General features: G+C 44.8%; 1 protein-coding gene across 23 annotated transcripts in view; it reads right to left on the bottom strand.

Annotated features, from left to right (window-relative positions):
* Positions 1-1,405: 1,405 nt before the first annotated feature.
* COL13A1 (collagen type XIII alpha 1 chain) overlaps positions 1,406-18,799 on the bottom strand; it is a 77,911-nt gene continuing 60,517 nt past the window's right edge. For 12 of the 23 annotated variants that reach the window (XM_040703194.2, XM_040703193.2, XM_040703201.2 and 9 more), the window contains 17 exons: positions 18,433-18,456; positions 17,632-17,685; positions 17,261-17,305; positions 16,758-16,910; positions 16,118-16,216; positions 15,437-15,490; positions 14,621-14,662; positions 14,092-14,118; positions 13,112-13,192; positions 11,255-11,290; positions 10,201-10,254; positions 9,862-9,915; positions 9,150-9,185; positions 5,902-5,988; positions 5,151-5,228; positions 1,932-1,970; positions 1,406-1,694 (listed from right to left, as the gene is read on the bottom strand). In XM_040703194.2, the coding sequence (XP_040559128.1) occupies positions 1,692-1,694; positions 1,932-1,970; positions 5,151-5,228; positions 5,902-5,988; positions 9,150-9,185; positions 9,862-9,915; positions 10,201-10,254; positions 11,255-11,290; positions 13,112-13,192; positions 14,092-14,118; positions 14,621-14,662; positions 15,437-15,490; positions 16,118-16,216; positions 16,758-16,910; positions 17,261-17,305; positions 17,632-17,685; positions 18,433-18,456 (966 nt within the window). In that variant the 3' untranslated portion in view covers positions 1,406-1,691. The other 11 variants (XM_040703203.2, XM_015278724.4, XM_040703197.2 and 8 more) reach the window with 11 other exon arrangements.

Raw genomic sequence — 18,799 nt, 5'->3', positions numbered from 1 at the left:
GCATATCACCGTTTTCCTACCTTTGTGATAGGCAAGCAGCTACATTAAGACAACACCACTGTTTCTTTTACTCTTAGACAGGACAAATCCAAGCAAAGGCAGTCCCATGCAGTACAACCACAAGCAACAGTTACAAAATAAAAATACATGACAGACATCAAAGGGAACAAGAGTTACCAGCAGTTTCTTCTATGGACCTGTATGTTTTTGAGAATGAACTATAGCCAGCATTTTTAGAAAGTAGTGAAGCATTCAAACTACCTACCTTATGGGCCCAGTGTTCTAAGACCAGATAAGACATTCACTGCAGCTGCTGCTATCACCTTTCCAAACCAATCCTGCCAGCTGGTTGGGGTTTTATTGCTTTGTGCTCAACAGGTGTGTCATCAAAACATCAGAGCCCTGTGGCATCCATGCTTAAATAAGTACTGCTCTTGTTACGTTAATGGGATACAGTACCGAGAAAACAAGAATCTGTCAGTGTTCTGCAGTTTGCCTTCCTTCTTTTCCAGCACCTTGAGCATCTCACTGTGCATGGAAGAGTTTCATCCGAAGGACAATGTTGGCATACAAGGCAAGGACACATTTGTAAAAATAATGAACGTAACAGAGAGTTTCTGACCCCCAGGGCAATCCAAGTGGGGAGCTGTGGGGCAGGGAGCAAAGGACTCAGGACAGTAGAAACTCTGCTGCTTTTTAGATGAAACTGAATTCAGGTTTCCACGCTTCTGCTAACATCCTGAGCATGTTGTGATATTCATTTAGTGTGATGATTTTCTTGATGGGTAATTTAGGCTTTAGACATTAACAAAGGTAGGACAAGGAGGATTGTTAAGATGTACAGATGCAAATTACAGTGATACACTGCAAATTTCCATGCAACTTTGGTTAACATTAAAAGAGCCGTGTGGATTGGTTTATCTAATGAATATTCATTAGGATATCATCGAGGTATTCTGCCATATGTTTGATTTTAAATAAAGCTTTAATTAAGGTAGTTGCAGGCCTGTGATTCAGGAATATTCTTAAAATCCTGGATTTATTGTCATGGGAGTCAATCCAGGAAAGTAACTGCTAAGGCCAGAGGCAAGAGACACCCACTATGGCCTTTGAGGGGATCCCTTTCCTGCACGGGCACTGGGCTGCCCTGAGGAACTGTGGTGGGTTGCACTTGGCTGTCTGAATCTGCTCATGAAACATCATCTTGCTCCACAATCATGAGTCAGGGAATCTCTAAGTTCCCATTATACTGCGTGTTTTCCCAGGAATACCTTAATTAAATCAACAAAAACCCGTGAACGTTTCTCTTTAATAAAAACACATCGTACTTTGAAATAGTCTTGAATGATTCCAGCTTGAAAAAAGGAAAATTGCTTTAGAAGGTATACAGGGCAGTTCCTTCGGGCACTTTTAATGCAATAATTTATTAAGTTCCTATATCCATCATGTGCACACACATATCATGTAAATATTACAGCTGTACTCCATGACAAAACAAGTATAATGAAGACATACACAGAGAACTGACAAACGGGGATGAAGGGAGATCTAGTATTTCCTGTACAAAAAATAGGCAGCTTCTTGATAATTTGTAAAAATGCATAACTTTGAGCATTTCAGAGAAGAATGCTGTATAAAAATAAATATCCTATGTACAATAACACACACAGGCCAGTCCAGGGTTAGAACAATCACTGCAAAAGAGAAGATAAACAAACGTTAGTGACAGTTCCTCAGCCACAGGGAATACAATTCTCTCCTTTTTTGACCCATAAAACTGAACACTGGTGTAAAACAAAGGAGAGTTTTGCTTCCTGCTTCTCAGAGGTATGGTCCTGGAAAACCCATGCATGCCTCCACACCTCTGCTGCTCTCAGCCAGGCCGCATGCATTGCCAACTCAACACAGCCCCATTTTCAAGATTGTTTTACCTTATTCCAGCAGCCTTGAACCGGAAGGCCGTCTTCTCCCTGCAGAAGCATGAATGAAATAGCAGTTTAGGGCACAGAAAACAGTGCAAAGAATGAGGAAAGAAGAAATGGGTTCACTATTACAGCTGCAACAAACAGTCTGAACCAGCGTTGGAGGAATAGTCACACAGATATTCCTCACGCCCTTGCAGTGACCCAGGCTTGTGGCTCAGCTTAGCTGGAAGCAAGGCTGGGGCTGGAGGGGCTGCCTGCAGGCTCATACCATAAGCTTGTGCACATTTCTCCAATGAGGGTGCTTAATCAGGCTTCCCTTAGGGAAGGAGAGGAACAGAGGAGGTCCTGTTCAGCTAGGGAAGTATAGCAGGAGGTTGGCCATGGAGAACACAAGATGGCAGGTCTATATCCTAGGCCTGGCTATATAGCACTGAGGTAGGTTATCACTCCTGGCATAGCAAGGCAAGCCAAACCCCAGGGGTAGTGCTAACTCTGGCTCCTGAGGAGGGCCTGGAAAAAAATTCCATCTCCTTCCGGCCCTGTATTGAAAAGTTTGATTTATCACATGGTAGACTGCTCAGCTGTCCCCTCCTGCCTCTGAGAGGCTCCTGCTCCAGGAACTCATCTGGCTCCTTGAATGGTTGGTTTTATGTTTTTTGCCTCAATAAACTCAGTGAGATTTCTATAAAATACCCCCTCAACTCTGCAACTCCGAAACCTTGGACTATAAGGTCAGGATGCAATTTTATTATTTTTCTAAGTTGAAGGTTGGATACTTCAAGGACTTTGCTACTAAAATATGTGAGACTAAGCAGCTAGGAAATGCTTTCGTGAATTACTGCCATTAATTAGCACGTAACATGAGAAAACTGGAACCAAATGTTGATAATAATGTACTCTTGAGCAGGAGATGAACTGCTGAAAAGTCAGGCCCAAGGAGCTACACCTGCAACACTGAAGTCAAATACTTCTTGTGTGTGCATGTCAAGCTCTGGGGCTGTTTCTGTCCCCCAGGAGAACCCAACTGCAGGCAGTGAGATTGTACAAAGAGCCAGGCAGGCACATTTCTTCAGTCAAATGACTCAGTTCTCACTTCCTCAAGTACCTCATGAGAAAGTACATCATCCCACTTGAGAAGGGAACAAAACAAAACAAATAGAAAAGCAAATGCACAATAGCATATTGGGACAAAAACTACCTATCAGAAAGATGTTTCCAAGAGACTCATGAACCGATAGTGTCATGATGCTGCAACCATATTGCTTTCTGGATGTATTTTTTGGACTAGGGTCCCCCTTGTGGTATAGTTTCATCCCCCTCTCCTCCCACTATGGGGAAATCCTGAACTTTAGATAAATTAATTACTGGGTAACGTGTGGCATTCCCATTGGTACTCTGGTGGTGATAGGAGTGACTGGTGCAGTGCGTTGCAGGAGGAAATGGAAAGTTAGGTGCATGAAGGAATGGGAAGGCAGAGTTATAGTGTAGGGATCAAAGGAAGACCAGGGTCATAAGGAAGTGTTTGTTGCAGGCTAATTTACAGAGAATGGAAATGGGACATGCTTATTAGTATCAAGTATCTCCATCCACGTATCAGATGTGTAAATCATTAGTTCATGGCCTCTATAAGCTATGCACGTGAATGCGTCATCAGGATGCTAAGCTTTTAACCAAGCTGGATCAAAACCCATGCTTACTCATGTTCTCAAGCTAGTTTGCATGCCAGTATGCTGTATGTGCAAATAAAAATAGCAGCATCTGTATTTCACCAGATTTTCTGTCAAGTTTCCTTAACAAAAATAGGTGTGAAGAGGTGTGCATTGTAATGTGGCCATGAAAAGCAGAGACAAACAAAAGGCAGTCTGTGGGGGCACAGGCAGAATCCCTGGCACCTGTGAAATTAGGTGCTGTATTCGGCCCAAACTTGCCCTGTAGGGATTCCGGCTGTTGGCAGTGGGAGGTGAAACACATGGCTTTTGTTCCTTTGCAGGTATGATTTCACTTCTGGGATTTGCTCTGTACTACCTGGAATTGACAGAGTGGCAGATTTCCACTGCCAAAACAGAGGCTTTGCAAGTAGTCATCATGCTGCTATGAAGATATAATGGCAGCATACTGAGGAGGGAGTGCTGGAAGGAACACTAATGCTAGCAGTTCACAAAGGCCAAGTAATGGAGGCTTTCATAATGGCAACTCCAGGGCTAATTTCCCCAGGAAACCAGAAAGCCCTGCTAAATATGGTATTGAGTTTTTCCTTGGGATACATTTTTCCAGCTAGTTGAAGGAACTGATATCACATCTCTTGCAAATGAAAGCAAACGTCTTTAAGTGAACGTAAGGTTTGGGAAGATCATCCTCAAGCAAACCTAGCCATGCTAAATGGGGGCGGGAAGGGTAGGAGAGCACAAGTCTCAGGGTATTACAGAGTGGTGCAGACAGCTGGAGGGGCAACAACCTCACCTGAATGCAGCATGTCCACAAATGATCTCCATGAATGAATAAATTGGTGTTCTTCAATGAGATACTTAGAAATCAGTTGAGGTTAAGTGTCCCCGAATACCTTTAGTGCTACAGTAGTTGGGTTAAATAACTAATACAATGATCACTTTCTAATATTAGAATGAGACAGATATGGGGAAATAGGTAATTCCTAGTTCAAGTTTTTGGATGCTGTGGGTGCCATTTTCATTTCAGGGAAGAGTCACAAACAGGAATTATCTGTTGGGAGCTGAGGGAGATAAGTGCCTAGTAACATCTCACATGGGACACTAATAGCTGTATTTTTCCAGTCAATATTCAGGGTGACTAAGTAACACAGAGCAGTGTCAAACTGCTAACCACACACAAGCACTTAGAGTTAATGAAGGATGTAAGCATTGCAGCTCCTTGGCTCGGAAGCCAAGCTAGTGCAGAGGTACCCTTCACGTGTTAGTCTAACAGAAGTTCTCAGAGTGAAGGCAAAGTGAGAACTGAAGCAGCATTTAAATTCTCACTCCTGTTGCATTTTTCCTCATGCCATAAAGTAACACTGGCAGCAGCTGTGAATCATAGGAAGAAGGGAAAAGACTGTTTCTGACAACAGCGATGTGAGGGAGGTGGGATAGAGAGAGGTGAGGAAGGAGCTGTCATACGTCTCTAGGGCGTGCAACTACATGGAGGCATCAGAAAGTAACAACCAAGATATAAAAGCAAACAAACATGCAGGAAAGGGAAGGTACACCATACCAATGGGCATGGGGCATCCAGCCCGTCCAGCCCGGGTAACCCCGGCTCACCCTTCTCGCCTTTAAAACCTCGGAGACCCTGTTTATGAAATCAACCACTATCGTTATTTCAGTTGATGCCAGTCACCTCCATGGCACCGGAGGACAGGCACAGTCCTGCACTGGGACTGTCACAGGGCACTCTGCTGCATACCCAGAACACACACGGGACTGTACTCTGTTTCAGTTCATCTGTGTGATCTGCTGCCTGTTTTTCTGCCATCTACAAATCAGTGTAACTGAGTTAAACTGGAGATGATGGGAACGGTATCTCATCTGTTTTCAAATCATCCGTTCTTCGTATCTTCACTGGAAATTCCAGCATGTGAATTTCTAGAAGGACAACGCACGAGCATTCCTGGGATTTATGGTCATTTCTGGCAGCACGTTCACTGCAATGCATGAGTTTAGATGAAAATGTATATATACTCATATATTTATTCATCTAGATTTATAGACAGTGTATCTTGGCAGAAACATATTCCATTGAAAATAACTGAGATGTGCTTCCTGTCTGGGTAATGCGGCTCAAGTGCCCTGTGTCATTCTCAGGCAATCACATTGACTGGCTGTTACAACAAAACCAGTTTTGCTCTTATGTAGACATGATGACACTGAATGCGTCCAAAGAAGAACCATAGCTAGCACAAAGGAGGTCCTTTCTTCCCCACCAACACATCTTAAAACAATACATTTGATAAAACAGAACATACCAACGGACAGGGTGCATCTAATCCAGGCGCTCCTTGGTCTCCCTTATCCCCTTTAGACCCTCTAGAGCCTTTCTTGCCCCTCTCCCCCTGTAAATAACAGTTTAGTCCAAGAAAAAAAGAATACACAAAAGCTTTAGGATCATCCATTTCAAACAAATGTCAGCGATAGTTTAAAAATGATGAACATGTAGGAAACATTTTAAAAGAAGAGAAACCTTCGAGATGCTAAGTGAAGAATGATGTATGGTACCACTAACCTTTCCTAAGCTGTACAAACATGAAAGCCAGTACTAAAATCCCACACTGACAGACGATGCAGGCACTGCATCAAAGGAAGGTGGAGTGCCACAGTGGCAGCAGAGAACTGCACTGTTGGGATGACAACTTCCCTGGGCTTCTCATATGTCAGTGGGAAGAGAGGATGGGACAACCTCCTCTATACACTGCATGCCACTTGCTCTCAGTCTCCAGCTGGTGCTGGGGGTGGCTTTCATGGGCAGCAGTGCTCTGTGGGACAAGCCTTGAGGCAGAGCCCAATCAGAATCTTCTGCTGTGCTTACGAGGCATTGCTGGCCCAGGCTCCCTGTGCTGATGTTATTTTTTCACACTACTCTGCATTCTCATTCAGAAAGAAATTCTCATCCATGGGAACATTTTAGAAGGAGAAAAAAGCCACCAACATAACCAAAGAGGAGCCTTGTTCTCCTGGAAGGGGAAGCGGTGGGTCAATGAAAACCAGCCACAGCTGTGGCCAAGAGGATGTCCTGTGGCCCCTCTTCAATGAGGGACAATATGTCCTCCCCACAGCAGGTCAGCCAAGGCTGGGTGTTACACAGGTATTTGCTGGTCATATCAACAGCAAATCTTTCTGTATAACTGAGGAAATTACCACAGCTGCTGAGCATCAACAGGGAAAGGGGCTGCTGCACAGGGAATTGAATGTAGGGTCTTTGTGGGGAAGGTTAAAGGAATTTAGGGATAATATCAGACAGCACAGGCTATTGTTTCTTCTTTAAAATGTGTTAAACTCAAAGCTGGCAGGAGAAATGGATGGGAGAGCAGAAGCAACGAGACGGAATCACCCAGAACCAAGCACTGGAACAGAGAATGATCCAGGAAAATGCAGCATGGGTTGCTCTGGAGGGAGGAGGAAGGAACCAGGAAGAAAGGCGGAAGAGGAGGAAGGGATAAAGGGGACAAAGGTGGACCTGTAGGAGCGAGGAAGACACACATACACACATGAGAAAAAAATTCAGGCATTAGAACAATGGCAAAGATATCAGCTGGGTAGCAAAAGATAGGGTTGACGCTTTTTCAGCTGGGTTTTCTGAAGGGCTGTCTACTCCCATTGTAAGCTGGTGCCACCTTACTGGCTCTACGTGTACCAGGCACTGAACAGCAGGCAGCAGGAGGGCTGCTGGGGTTTAAAAAGCACTGCTTGGCCTAAAGGAACTAAGAGGGTGCACGGAGGGTTTTGGCAAACTGCTTGGAAGCTTAACAGAGTTGATTCTCAATTTTTAACATGCTCAATGCTGAAAAGCTTCATATGAAAGTGCCATGCATACTGCAGCTGTCCAGAAAAGAAAATAAAGTGAGGTTTCCCAAAGGAGCACATCTCCCACTTCCAAAAAGCCAGGTGTGGTATCCCTGGTCTCACCCCCTTTAGAACAGGTCAAGTCAGAGCGCTTCCTTCTCTTTAACTTCACAGCTTTCTTCTCATTCATTCTGAGGTCTCCTAGCTGAACTGTCACAGTTTTGCCAGCAGTTAATTTGGAGGAGATTGCCCCTCACTTCTGAGGAGGTTCTGGCACAGAAGCTGCGTCCCATTGAGGGAAAACTGGCACTCAGCTGGGCATACCAGGCAGCAGAGCAAATCCTAGGGAACAAGCACTGGGTCAAGCTCTCCTAAATGGTGCTCGTAAGATGTCTGCAATGACTTCAGAAGGGATGGAGGCATTCAGACAATACAGCTGAGAGCTCAGGGAAATCCTACTAGCTTATCCACAGCCAGTGAAAAACCCAGTGAAAAACCAACTGAAGAAGTCTAGGAATTCTGTTATGGCTATTATCTGTTTAGAAGCCACATAAAACAAAACATCATACATCTTAATAAGGAGGAAGTTAAGAAGCAAAGCCAGAAATGGAATAATTAAAAAAGGGGAGAACTTTGGATCTCCCAGAAAATGTGGACCTTTCTCCCCTAGTTTAAGATGCCAATTGGCTACTGCTTTTCAGAACTGCTCATTCAATGCAGAGGAAGATCAGAAATACACTGCAGATAAGAACTGAGAACATCACTATGTATGAAAAGCAAATTCACATAATGAAATCACTGCATGGGCATATGCACTATAAAACATTACATGTCAGGTAAATTTAGGTGATACCAGAGTCTTATGAAGAGAGTATGCACGCATATGTGTGAGTACATGCATAAATACATATATATGTACTATATGAAACTGCTTGATATATTCACACAATTGTAATCTTAAAACCGTAATCCAGAAGTCATTTACATTTCTAAATATAAATTATATTCAACTATTGGTCTTTTTTCTGTTTTTAATCAGAAAAGTTCGGGGCCTTTACAAACAAAGAACTCATGTCATTGAGAACTGAATGGAAGAGGAGCTTCTATGCATGCTTGGCTATCCTTTTAGAACATTGGTGTTGAGGCAGAAGAGCAGCCATTCGCATTACTGGCTTTGACCCAACTCTTCACCACATCCACTCAGGACAGGCTGAGAAGACTTCCTGTCCAATTCTTTAATGTACGTGAATTTATCATCTCCGAGTTTCTCTATTCCAAATTCTCTGGAGAATCATTTTCTTGAGGTCAACCTTCTTTTTCACACTTCAGTGCGAATTCAGAAGTAACATAATAAGATTTAGCAGCTGCATCTCACTTAGATCTCATGGGAATCCCGACGTACATCACAAAACAGAGAGTGGGATTTCCTAAAGTGTGACATGTTGGCTTAACTCTATTACACATGAAGGCCTATGCTTCAGTGACAACTGAGTTATGACAACAGTGAAACATTAGAAAATCTATCCTGTATCTTTCAGAGAGATATATCGTGATGTCCGAGAGGATGACACAAACTACAGGTATCACCTTCTAAAATACAGGTACGTAAAGTGATTAATGTGAAGGACTAGCAGATGGAATTACATGCTAGCTATCTTTACATTGCCCAGACAGTAACCACTGTGAAAAGGACAAAATTTGCTTGGTAACTTACCCGGATTCCTTTGTCACCAGGCAGACCTTGTAAACCCTGAAATACATCAACACAAAAATAGAAATTAAAATTGTATGCCCACTCAAAGAGAAGAATTTGTGCCCAAGAGTTTGTCCGTTCTGTCTATATCAATTACGAAATGGTAAGATCCAATATTTCCTGTAGACGACTTCCTTCCCACCTCCATTAGATCATCCAGGCTAAAACACTACTGCTTCTTCTCTAAGACAGAAACAAGACGAGCTGAAAGAACAGAGAATTAACTTCACTGAAGGCAATTTTTGTCACTGTGATGAAAAGACACAGCCTTCCCAGTGCATACAGCTGGATGCCTACCTGTGTAACCTACTGTAAGGAACCTGCTTTAGCAGGGGGTTGGACTTCATGATTTCCAAAGGTCCCTTCCACCCCCTACAATTCTGTGATTCTGGACTAAGATACAAATCTTGGAAGTCTCACACAGCTTCTTCTGGTAGTTTGAGGACTATGGTAAGTTAACTGTTCCCTTCAGCTTCATCTGCTTCATTCTGAATGACTGCTCTGAAACTACTCAGCTCTTTCTTTTGCTCCCATAGGATATTTAAGCTCTTAACTTTGGTTATTTAACACCTAACCTAGCTGAAATTGCAAATGCTATTTGTAGCAGCAACTTAAGCTATTGACCACAAGGAAACAGGCACTTGTAGATAACAAATAGTACTCCCATACTTACAGGAAGTCCTGCTGGTCCCATTGGTCCTACAACTCCAGGATCTCCTTTACTACCCTGAAATTGAGTCAGAAGGGTAGAAACTGTTACACGCCCATTCAGTATGAACAGGCAGCACAACAACAACTAACAAAATACTACAGAGGAAATGTAAAAGACATGTTTTAAAGCACCTATATCCCCAAGAAAAAGACAGAAGTCAAAGATGCCAACTGTGGGTTTTTCCTGCACAAAGAGAGAAAAAATCCAGCTCCTAGAAAGACACAGAGCTTCTCCATTTTAAGGAGCTGTCGTATCTTCAAAGAAGTTACGAAGCGTTGCTCAGTTTTGAATCAAACTCACCCTTTCTCCTTTTGGTCCTGCTGGTCCCGAAACCCCAATTGGTCCTGGAGTACCCTGTAGTTGCAGGAAGGAAAACGCATCAGGTCATTCCTATTGTAAGGCTTCATTAAAGCTAAGAGACGCTGCTGCTCCTTCAGGAAAAAGCACAGCTGAGAAGGACAGTCCAGTGTTTAAAGGCATCTAGCACCACTACAGCTTTCAGTGATGGTGGTGATGGGTTTGAAGAAGTTCTTGCACGCCATCTGAAGAGCATGCATGGGAACTGCAGCAGCACCATCTCACAGAGCGTCATGTTCTAATTTTGAAGCTATGCCTTAACGGTTGTTACAGTAAGCATTTCTATTACTGCCACGATGGGGATTTTTCTCTCCCATCTGTCACAGACAAGGCTGAAAGCTGTAGCAGAATAAAGGCTATTTAGAAATATAGTAAGTGACTTTCTTTCCTTTCTATCACTTCCTTCCCCCCAGTGTCAGCTGAGTTGGCAAAAACAAGAGTTTGCAGCCAGTCGTGCAAGTTGAAAGACACCTATGAAACTTGTTTTGGAGCAATGTCTGTTGAAGGGCCTGCTTCAACTCTTCCAGACCACATTCTGCAGCCTAGATAAAGCACAGCCTTCAGATCTGTCCCGTGCAGTATATTGCATAGTGAGGCATTCACCTTCCTAACTCTACAGCATGTACTTCTGTCACACAGTGGCAACAGCTGGTGTTGTGAAAAGGCTGCAAGCAAGGCGACTGTGAAGAATGACAGGATGGAGATCCCTCACAACAAAGCAGACAGGAGAACCAAGTGTCATGGAACCATGCAGAATTTGTCTTGTTATTGAGATGAAGTGGAACAAGTAGGCTATGATGCCTACAGACTCACAATATTAAAAGAGACAAGTGTGTGACTTATCACTTCTCACCCTTAAGTTTAATCCTCCCCCCCCCCCCAACCTGCTTTGGAGAAAACAAGGTTATTTTCGATGTAAACAAGACTGGTGGAAAAGACGAGACAAGTCACAGTACGGGGGAGAGGAACATAGGGCAATGGAGAAAATGGAACTCACCGGTGGTCCAGGCCTGCCGTCTAAACCTGAAGCACCCTGAACAGATGGGGGAAGGTGAACAAAAACAAGGCAGGAGGAAAGGGGAAGAGGGTGAGGGGGGAAAGGAGAGGGGAAGGGAGAGGTGAGTGAAGCAGTGACTCCAGACAAACATATGCTTGCAATCAACAAAAGCTAAGATCTCAAGGACAGGTGATGGTGCTTACAAGCAAACCAACAAAAACACAGAAACACTGAATACATGTAATATTGACTTGCAACGTTTGGAACCCCCTCAGAATGTAAATTTCCCCTCTTTCTGTGCCATCAAGAAAACCTCTGACAAAGAAGCTGTTCTGTTGCAGACAAGGACAATGTGACAGCTGAAACCTGCACTGCCTTTGTGGCAGGACTGGGTTGCCCTTAATTTTCTCGTGCATAAAACCTAGCAGTTGTTTTGTTCAGGGCTTAGTTGGCCAGCTGCTATCATTGGTCCATCAGAACATTTCAACGAGAACATTTCTGAGACAGCCTTCTCCACTCCACAGCTCAGGAACACTTGTGAGTCAGAGGGGCTTTGACGCTGCTGGACTACAGAGGTCAAAAGACCAAAAAGCAGGAATGCAGGCATGGGGCCCTGATGGCTGATGGGGTTCGATGCAGGGTAACTCCTGGGGTGTCTTCTGCTCAGACAGCCACAAGGACCTCCTTTCCCCGTCCTGGTAATGCACAGACTTTAGAGAATAACTGTTTTTGCACAGAAAGCTCCCATCTGCATTTCTCAGGGCAGAATGGGGACTGAGGTTTTACTTCTCCTGGCTTCACTGCCCTTTGGATTAGAGCCTTCTTGAAAGCATCACTTTCTCCCCAACAGCCATGCATGGAGCCCATGGCAAAAACACACCTTATGAGCTCAGTGAGGTGCCTACAGTCAGATGCGAAGTGCACCAGGGGCAGGAAGGTAACTGTTATAAATACAACTGAAAAAGGAAAACATTTTACAAAGACGTGCACATTTCAGCCTAAGTCATCTTTGGGTGATCAAACAAAAGCGGATAACAAGATCATAAAGCACGAGATGCGCTCTTTGCCGTGCTTGTTTCCAGGCAGTACCATTCAGTGAAGGGAGAGGGTGTGCTTTACCATCAGTGCATTCACATGAGGAGAGAATCTGGGGACTGGTAGAGCAACTGAGTAGGATGAAGTTACCGCTAACCCATTATCAACAGATGAGTCTCAGACACCAGGTGAAGAGGCCTTCAGCAGATGTGATCTGTGAGCTTTTCTTTGCAAAATTCTCAGGTTTGTATCTGAAACTCATGTAGTTTTACTGTTCTGCCAAAATCCCTCCTTGTAAGCTAAGCAGTGCACTAGTACTACTCTAATATTGAATTCATGTACAGCAGGGAACACAGGATGCCCCTCCTGCATCGGGGAAAGCATCAATTCCATTGCAGAAGTGATAGGCAAGTATTGGACGGCAAGGGTTGGATGCTTTCAGAAACACCACGCTTTTGTACAAAGCCTGCCCAGGAGACAAACTGTTGGGAAGGTGTCTCCTTTTCATTTCTGCACATCTTTGTGCTTCAGGGAAATGGGGCAAGACCAGCAACAGAGGTTGCAAATGACCTATGGGAAAGCTACAGCTTTTCCCAAAGCTGCCAGAAGCAGGAAGAACTAAAAGGATCGCTAAAAGGATCACAGGTTCTGTACAGAAATGGAGGCTTTGTGAGTTTAAGAAGCAAATGCACAGTTATTTATAGACCATCTCTTTCTCTGACTTTACATATCAAATCCCTGCGTGCGTCTCCTACCGAGGGATCTTTTTACGGCTGATACCAGTTTGGCTTGTAAAGCACTGCCTGCTTCCTGGATACTTACGGGTAATCCCAGTGGTCCTCTGTCTCCTTTTTCACCCTGGACACCCTTCTCTCCTTTCATTCCATCAATCCCTGCTTCCCCCTAAAGGAAGGATGGAGAAAATAAATCCACCGTGACAACACTTATATAACAAACAATCCTTCATTCCATGAGCAACAAAGCAGCAGAGAATGCGAGAGGCAGCAAAGAAAGAGCTGCGCTTTAGCCCAATTCTTGGTTCAGTCAGAAGAAAACCAGCATCAGTCAAATTGATGTGTTCTAATCAATGCCAGTAAGAGGACAGTCAGGTCCAGAGGATAATTAAAGATGGTCAAAGGGGAGCTGAACTTCCTCCTGTATTGTTCTCCCTGCTCTTGCAGGGAGTGTCAGATAAATGCAAGTACCCAGCAATGATCTGATAGGGTGGCTTTGAATTTTAAACTGTAGGTTCACTGGAAGGGAATGAGCAGTGTCTATAAGCTTTGAAGTAAGTAAAAATCTTTTTAAAAACAGACTTTCCCTTTTCTTTGCACCTGCAAACCAGTAGAACAGATTAAGCATAAGCACACGTAGATGGAGATGAGAAAGCTTAAAATCCCTGCGAACAGTGAAGTTCTTGAATGGCATTACAGCAGGATGTACAGCAAATCGAACCTGGCTAATTTTAAAATGGAGCTCAGTTACTTCGGATTGTATGGCAGGTTGTCCATCTCGCTGTACAGACCTTTACCCTTCAGACAAAGATTTCAGCTATGTTCTCATGGGAAGACTTCCAAGGGCCAGAGCTTCCCACTTCTCCAGCTGAGAACAGGAGAAAATGACCACTTTTCTGAATGGATGCTGCAAATCCATTCCCCTCAGGATAGTATACAGACAGTTTTGTTCTCTTACCAATATGGAAGAACAAGAACTTTGAAAGCTAGGAAGCTGTTGCTGGGAGGAATTCTGGCACTTTGGACAACTCTAGCAAAATTCCAGGATTCAAAATTTGTCAGCCTTACCTTCGGTCCTGGGAGGCCCTGAAGACCCTGTATGAAACGAGATATGAGCAACACTTAAGGGTGTGCCTTAAAACCCAGGCATGCCAGTTCACTGGGCAACATAAAGCTTTCATTTCCTGACACACTGAGGGCACAAATGCTTAGCCCAAAGGCCTCTTTATTTGTGTAAAGGACATTTCACGTACTGTTCTCATCTGGCAGTGAGGAGGCTCACGCCAAGAACAACCTGGCAGCAGGCCAGGCTTGCTATTAAGACCATTTTTGCACTTGATCCCTTTAATCCTGCCCATTCCATCTCACTACTACCTTCCCTTTCATCTTAGTCTAATCTATCCTCCCACCCCTTAACTTCCCAGCCCATCGTAGCTCTGACCTACCCCAGAGGTAGTTCTGGAAGTGACATTAAGTGCACTGCTACTTCAATGCTGCAGTGTTTCTGGCAGTTTTCTGCACCCCAAATCCTCCCCAGCCACTTTCACCTCATTCACACTCCCAGTGCCTCTCTTCTCAGGTAAATAACAACACTTACTGGAGGTCCTGGTGGGCCTTGAGGTCCAGGGGGACCAGACATCTAGAAAGCAATGCAAGATAAGTCAGTGTCAAGCTGCTGGCCTCAGCGTGTGAAGGGGAACTGCTCATGGGGGGAGACAGGGCACGTGGAGCAGCCGAGCTCCGCCAGGCTTGGAAACCTGGACTGTCCCAGAGGACTGCATTCAGAAGCGACAGCGATCCAGGACATAGTGGCCAAGCAGCAGAAGCAGGATGCTGGAAAGAGTTATTGCAGCAGTTGCAGAGATTTAGGAGAAAGGAAAGCAGTGATATTTTTACAGAAAAAAAAATACACTTCCGCTAGTCTCCCACTGTTACTGCAGCTGGCTGTTTCAAAGCATAGGAAGGAAGGTAGCTGGCTCTATACACACGAGTACCGATAGCCTCAGGGACTCCTCACTGCAGGGCATTATGGAAGTTCAGTGAGCTTTGAGGAGAGAAGGGGCAAATTCATTTTCATCTATTGAAAATATCTAGGTCCAGGCAGGTATTTTTTTATTTTTTTTTTTTAAATCCTTCCCCACAAATGTTGAGGAAAGTAATTGTTATGCTTCCCATTGTCTTCTGTTCTTCCTTGGGCACTCATTATTGATTGCTCGTGAGCTAGATTGTTCTTATGTAGAAGAAAAGTAGGGCATCAGGAGCTAAAGATGGCCAGCAATTCTGGCAATTCAGTCCCACAAGATAAAGTTTGTGGGATGTATCATAAGAGGGTGGGATGTGCTGGCCTTCAGCAACACTGCTGCCAAAGCCATCCCTCCCCTACTGCAGAAAGGAAATGAGACAGGTGACCTACCGATTCTCCTGGATTTCCTTTGTCTCCACGCTCCCCAGGCTGACCCTTCTCTCCCTGCACACAACAACACAGCCTGTCACCGCCAGCTGCCTTCTGGAGCCTCACTCCATCAGAAGCCACGTGTCAGCCACCCACATGCTGAGAAGCAACAGTGCCCAAAAGGAGGAGTGAGAGTATACCACGTATTTCACTAACAGTTCACCTATGTCTCTTCAGCACCTCTGCTTCCAAAGATGACAACCTTACAAAACAGGAGGTCTCTGGAAGCAGTGTCCTGGGGCTGTGTAAGGGGAGCATGGGACTCTGCCTGCCTTTCCTCAACAGCAGCCTGACATCTCCACTGCACTACAGCCTCCCAGGAAGGGAGGCACAACGAGCTGCTTAGCAGCAGCCTCATGCTGACAGTAAACTAGGTGTGAGCTGACTTAGCTGTACAGGCTCTGCAGGCAGCTGCCAGAGCCCAGCACCTCCAGAGAGCAGTGGGAGCTGATGCTCGGCTGGCTGCCTGCCTGCCTGCTGCCAGAGACCTGACAGATGTCTGCTGATGCCGAAGCACCTAGCTCCAAGGGATAGGATGGTCAAAGGATCCTGAGATATACTGCACTTTGGGAAATGCGTGTTGCTCTGTACTGTTTTTTCTTCACTGAGCAGGAAAGGTCAGCCTGTCTTTTTCACTCTTACTGTCAATCCTGGAAGTCCAATGGGACCCGGCAATCCTGGTGGTCCTGGCATCCCTTGGTCACCTCGTTCTCCTTTCTCTCCAGTGGGGCCATCAAGACCCTATGAATCAAGAAAGATTTGCAGCTTTTTGCAAGACCTTTTGCCAGTATTACAGATATCATTGCCAGAAATGAGTTGTGCCCTGTGCGTTCCAAGAATACAATGGAAAACCCAGACAGCTATCAGGTACACAGGGAAAGACAGGGCTTTGCTAGTACTGAAACCAGACAGTAACGTGCCTGAAACACCCTCTTGTCACTGTGGATGTGCCATTCCCCAGAATGGCAATGGAGGACTGCTTTCCTGCCTCCAAGTTCTGCTTGTGGTTAGGCAGTTTGCTGGGGTACATGCTAGAAATCACTCCAACAGCTAGCTGTTGTTACTGCAAGAGCTTTATCCTAGTAATCCTGCAGAGAGGCAAAAACTCACTGCAAAAAACCCTCTTGACTAGTGTTGGGGTGCAGAAGTTGTGACAGGCTCAAGCTAGGAGATTGGGCACTCTGCCTCCATTGCTTAGGGGCTCCAAGTTATCCCACAGCTCTGCCCATAACCTGAAGAGCCACAAGAACAGAACACTGCTGAGGGGCTCCAATGTACTCACCGGTGAGCCTGCTTGTCCTGGCTCTCCTTTATCCCCCTTTTCTCCTGTGACCCCAATCTGGCCTGGCTCTCCCTTTATTCCAGGTGGTCCATCCCTTCCTGGCAGTCCATGAGGTCCAGGAGGTCCCATTTCTCCTGGCTTGCCTCGTGGTCCCTAAAAGAAATCCACTCAGTAAGTGAGTCTGACAGGTAAGAGAAATGTTAGCCCTGCAGAGTGACTCCCTAGCTCAGGGCCTCTGCTGCTCGTCCACTCACAGTAACACAACTGGGAGAATCACAACAGGAGGAAAAAAAGGGAAAAAAGAAGTAGGCTTGCCCTGCCATTTCAACTGTTCCACAGAAGCTAATACTCTGATAAGCCACTCATGCTCATTTCTGTGGAGCCAAACCACTTCCCTCTCCCACCTCCAAGTGGAAAAGCAACCATGCATAAGTATCAGTGCAAATTAGCTCCAATTAAGGCTACTGAAGGATAAAACAATCCACAGAGGTAGCTTGTCTTACCTTTTCTCCATCATGGCCTGGAGGACCCGGTAAGCCAATTTCACCCTGAAACACAAAATTGTTACTTTGGCCATTTAAAAGCAGCCTTGTGTACCCAGAATGACAGTTCGTGGCCCCACCACTGTAACAGTCTCCAACTAACACCATCCCTGCAGAGACCAATTCCCATAAGACGTTTCTTAAGGGGGAGGGTGAGTAGGAAGGATCCTTCATCTCTGAGATAATGCCTTATCACTGTGGGAAAAGGGATTCAGGATATTTTGGCTGAGGAGGAACAGAGCCTGGCAGGATGTGGCCTGACAGCGCTGACTGGGAAGAAGAGGAGCACTGGGGAGGGACAATTGTGAATTCTTCCCCTATCTCTGCAGTACCTTCTGTCCTGGTGGCCCTGGAGGTCCAGCCACACCTGGAAGTCCTGGCGGTCCCTAGATAAAGTAAAACTCATTTTCAAAATATCATCAGGGCTTTTATTTTTGCGTTTTGTAACCAAAGAGCTCTTCTGTGTTTAAGGGGAATTTTCCTGGAGATTCCTAAAATTGTATTTGCTTGGGAAACAAAGCAATACAGAGACCTGACTAAGCTACAGCCCAAATCCAAAGAAGAGTTATAGATACTTATGCATTCCTCTACTTTCTCATGGAAGAAAACAAAAAAATGACTACAGCTCTTCACTCTTAGAACTGAGATGAACTTAACAAGGATTTTCCCTTCCCACCTACAAATATATATTTTTAGATTAATAGAGACAATATGAGACACTATGCTTCTTAGATCCCACGTGCAGCTTAAGCAGAGCTAAGTGGCACTAATATTTATAAACAGATTTTATCATCGCTCCTGGTAATTATTGCTTTAAGGAGACCAAGGCAGCAGCTCAGCCTAGATGCTTACACCCATTTTCCTGCCAATGAGTTTTCTTTGTGTCAGTCAGCCCTCCTTACTCTTCCCTACCCCTTCTGAGCAGGGGATGTTACCTCTTAGAGAAATAAAGGGCCTGATCATAATTCAAGTGCCAAGATCAAATGGTAAGATGAGCTCTTCCTTCAGCTGTCAACACTGCCCCAACAGCAATTGCTAAACAGACCTTAGCTGTGCAAAAATGGTGCAGGTATCTGCTTAGGATGAACATATGGCTAATCACTTAGAGCCACACAGTGAAGCTAGGAACTCACCATCAAGGCCAAGGTTCGTATTTCCTACAAGAAAAAGAAAGTGGAGAAATAGAGAAAGGGTAACAGTCATTTGAAAACAAAGCTTCTTCCCAGACCTTGTTTCATAAGACCCTATGAAATGAAGTCAAAAAACAGCTCTGAGTCACATGGAGCGATGCAGCAATTTCTCCCTACCATCATCACATTTTTTTCCCCAAGTGAACCCAGACTAACCCAAAGCTGGGCACAACTGCTCAAAGCACACACCTCTGAGGAGGCTTTGCAGTGTTTTTGTTCACCAGTCTACCCTAAGGCCCAGACCACTCTTTGGGGGATTCCCATGGCCTTGCTACTGTCTGCCAGACTTAATTTCTCACTTCAGTAAGAT

The sequence above is a fragment of the Gallus gallus genome, chromosome 6 (genome assembly GCF_016699485.2).
Source record: "Gallus gallus isolate bGalGal1 chromosome 6, bGalGal1.mat.broiler.GRCg7b, whole genome shotgun sequence".
Taxonomy (NCBI): Eukaryota; Metazoa; Chordata; class Aves; order Galliformes; family Phasianidae; genus Gallus; species Gallus gallus.
The sequence above is the reverse complement of the archived record's forward strand: the minus strand, read 5'-3'. Positions and strand labels throughout refer to the sequence as shown.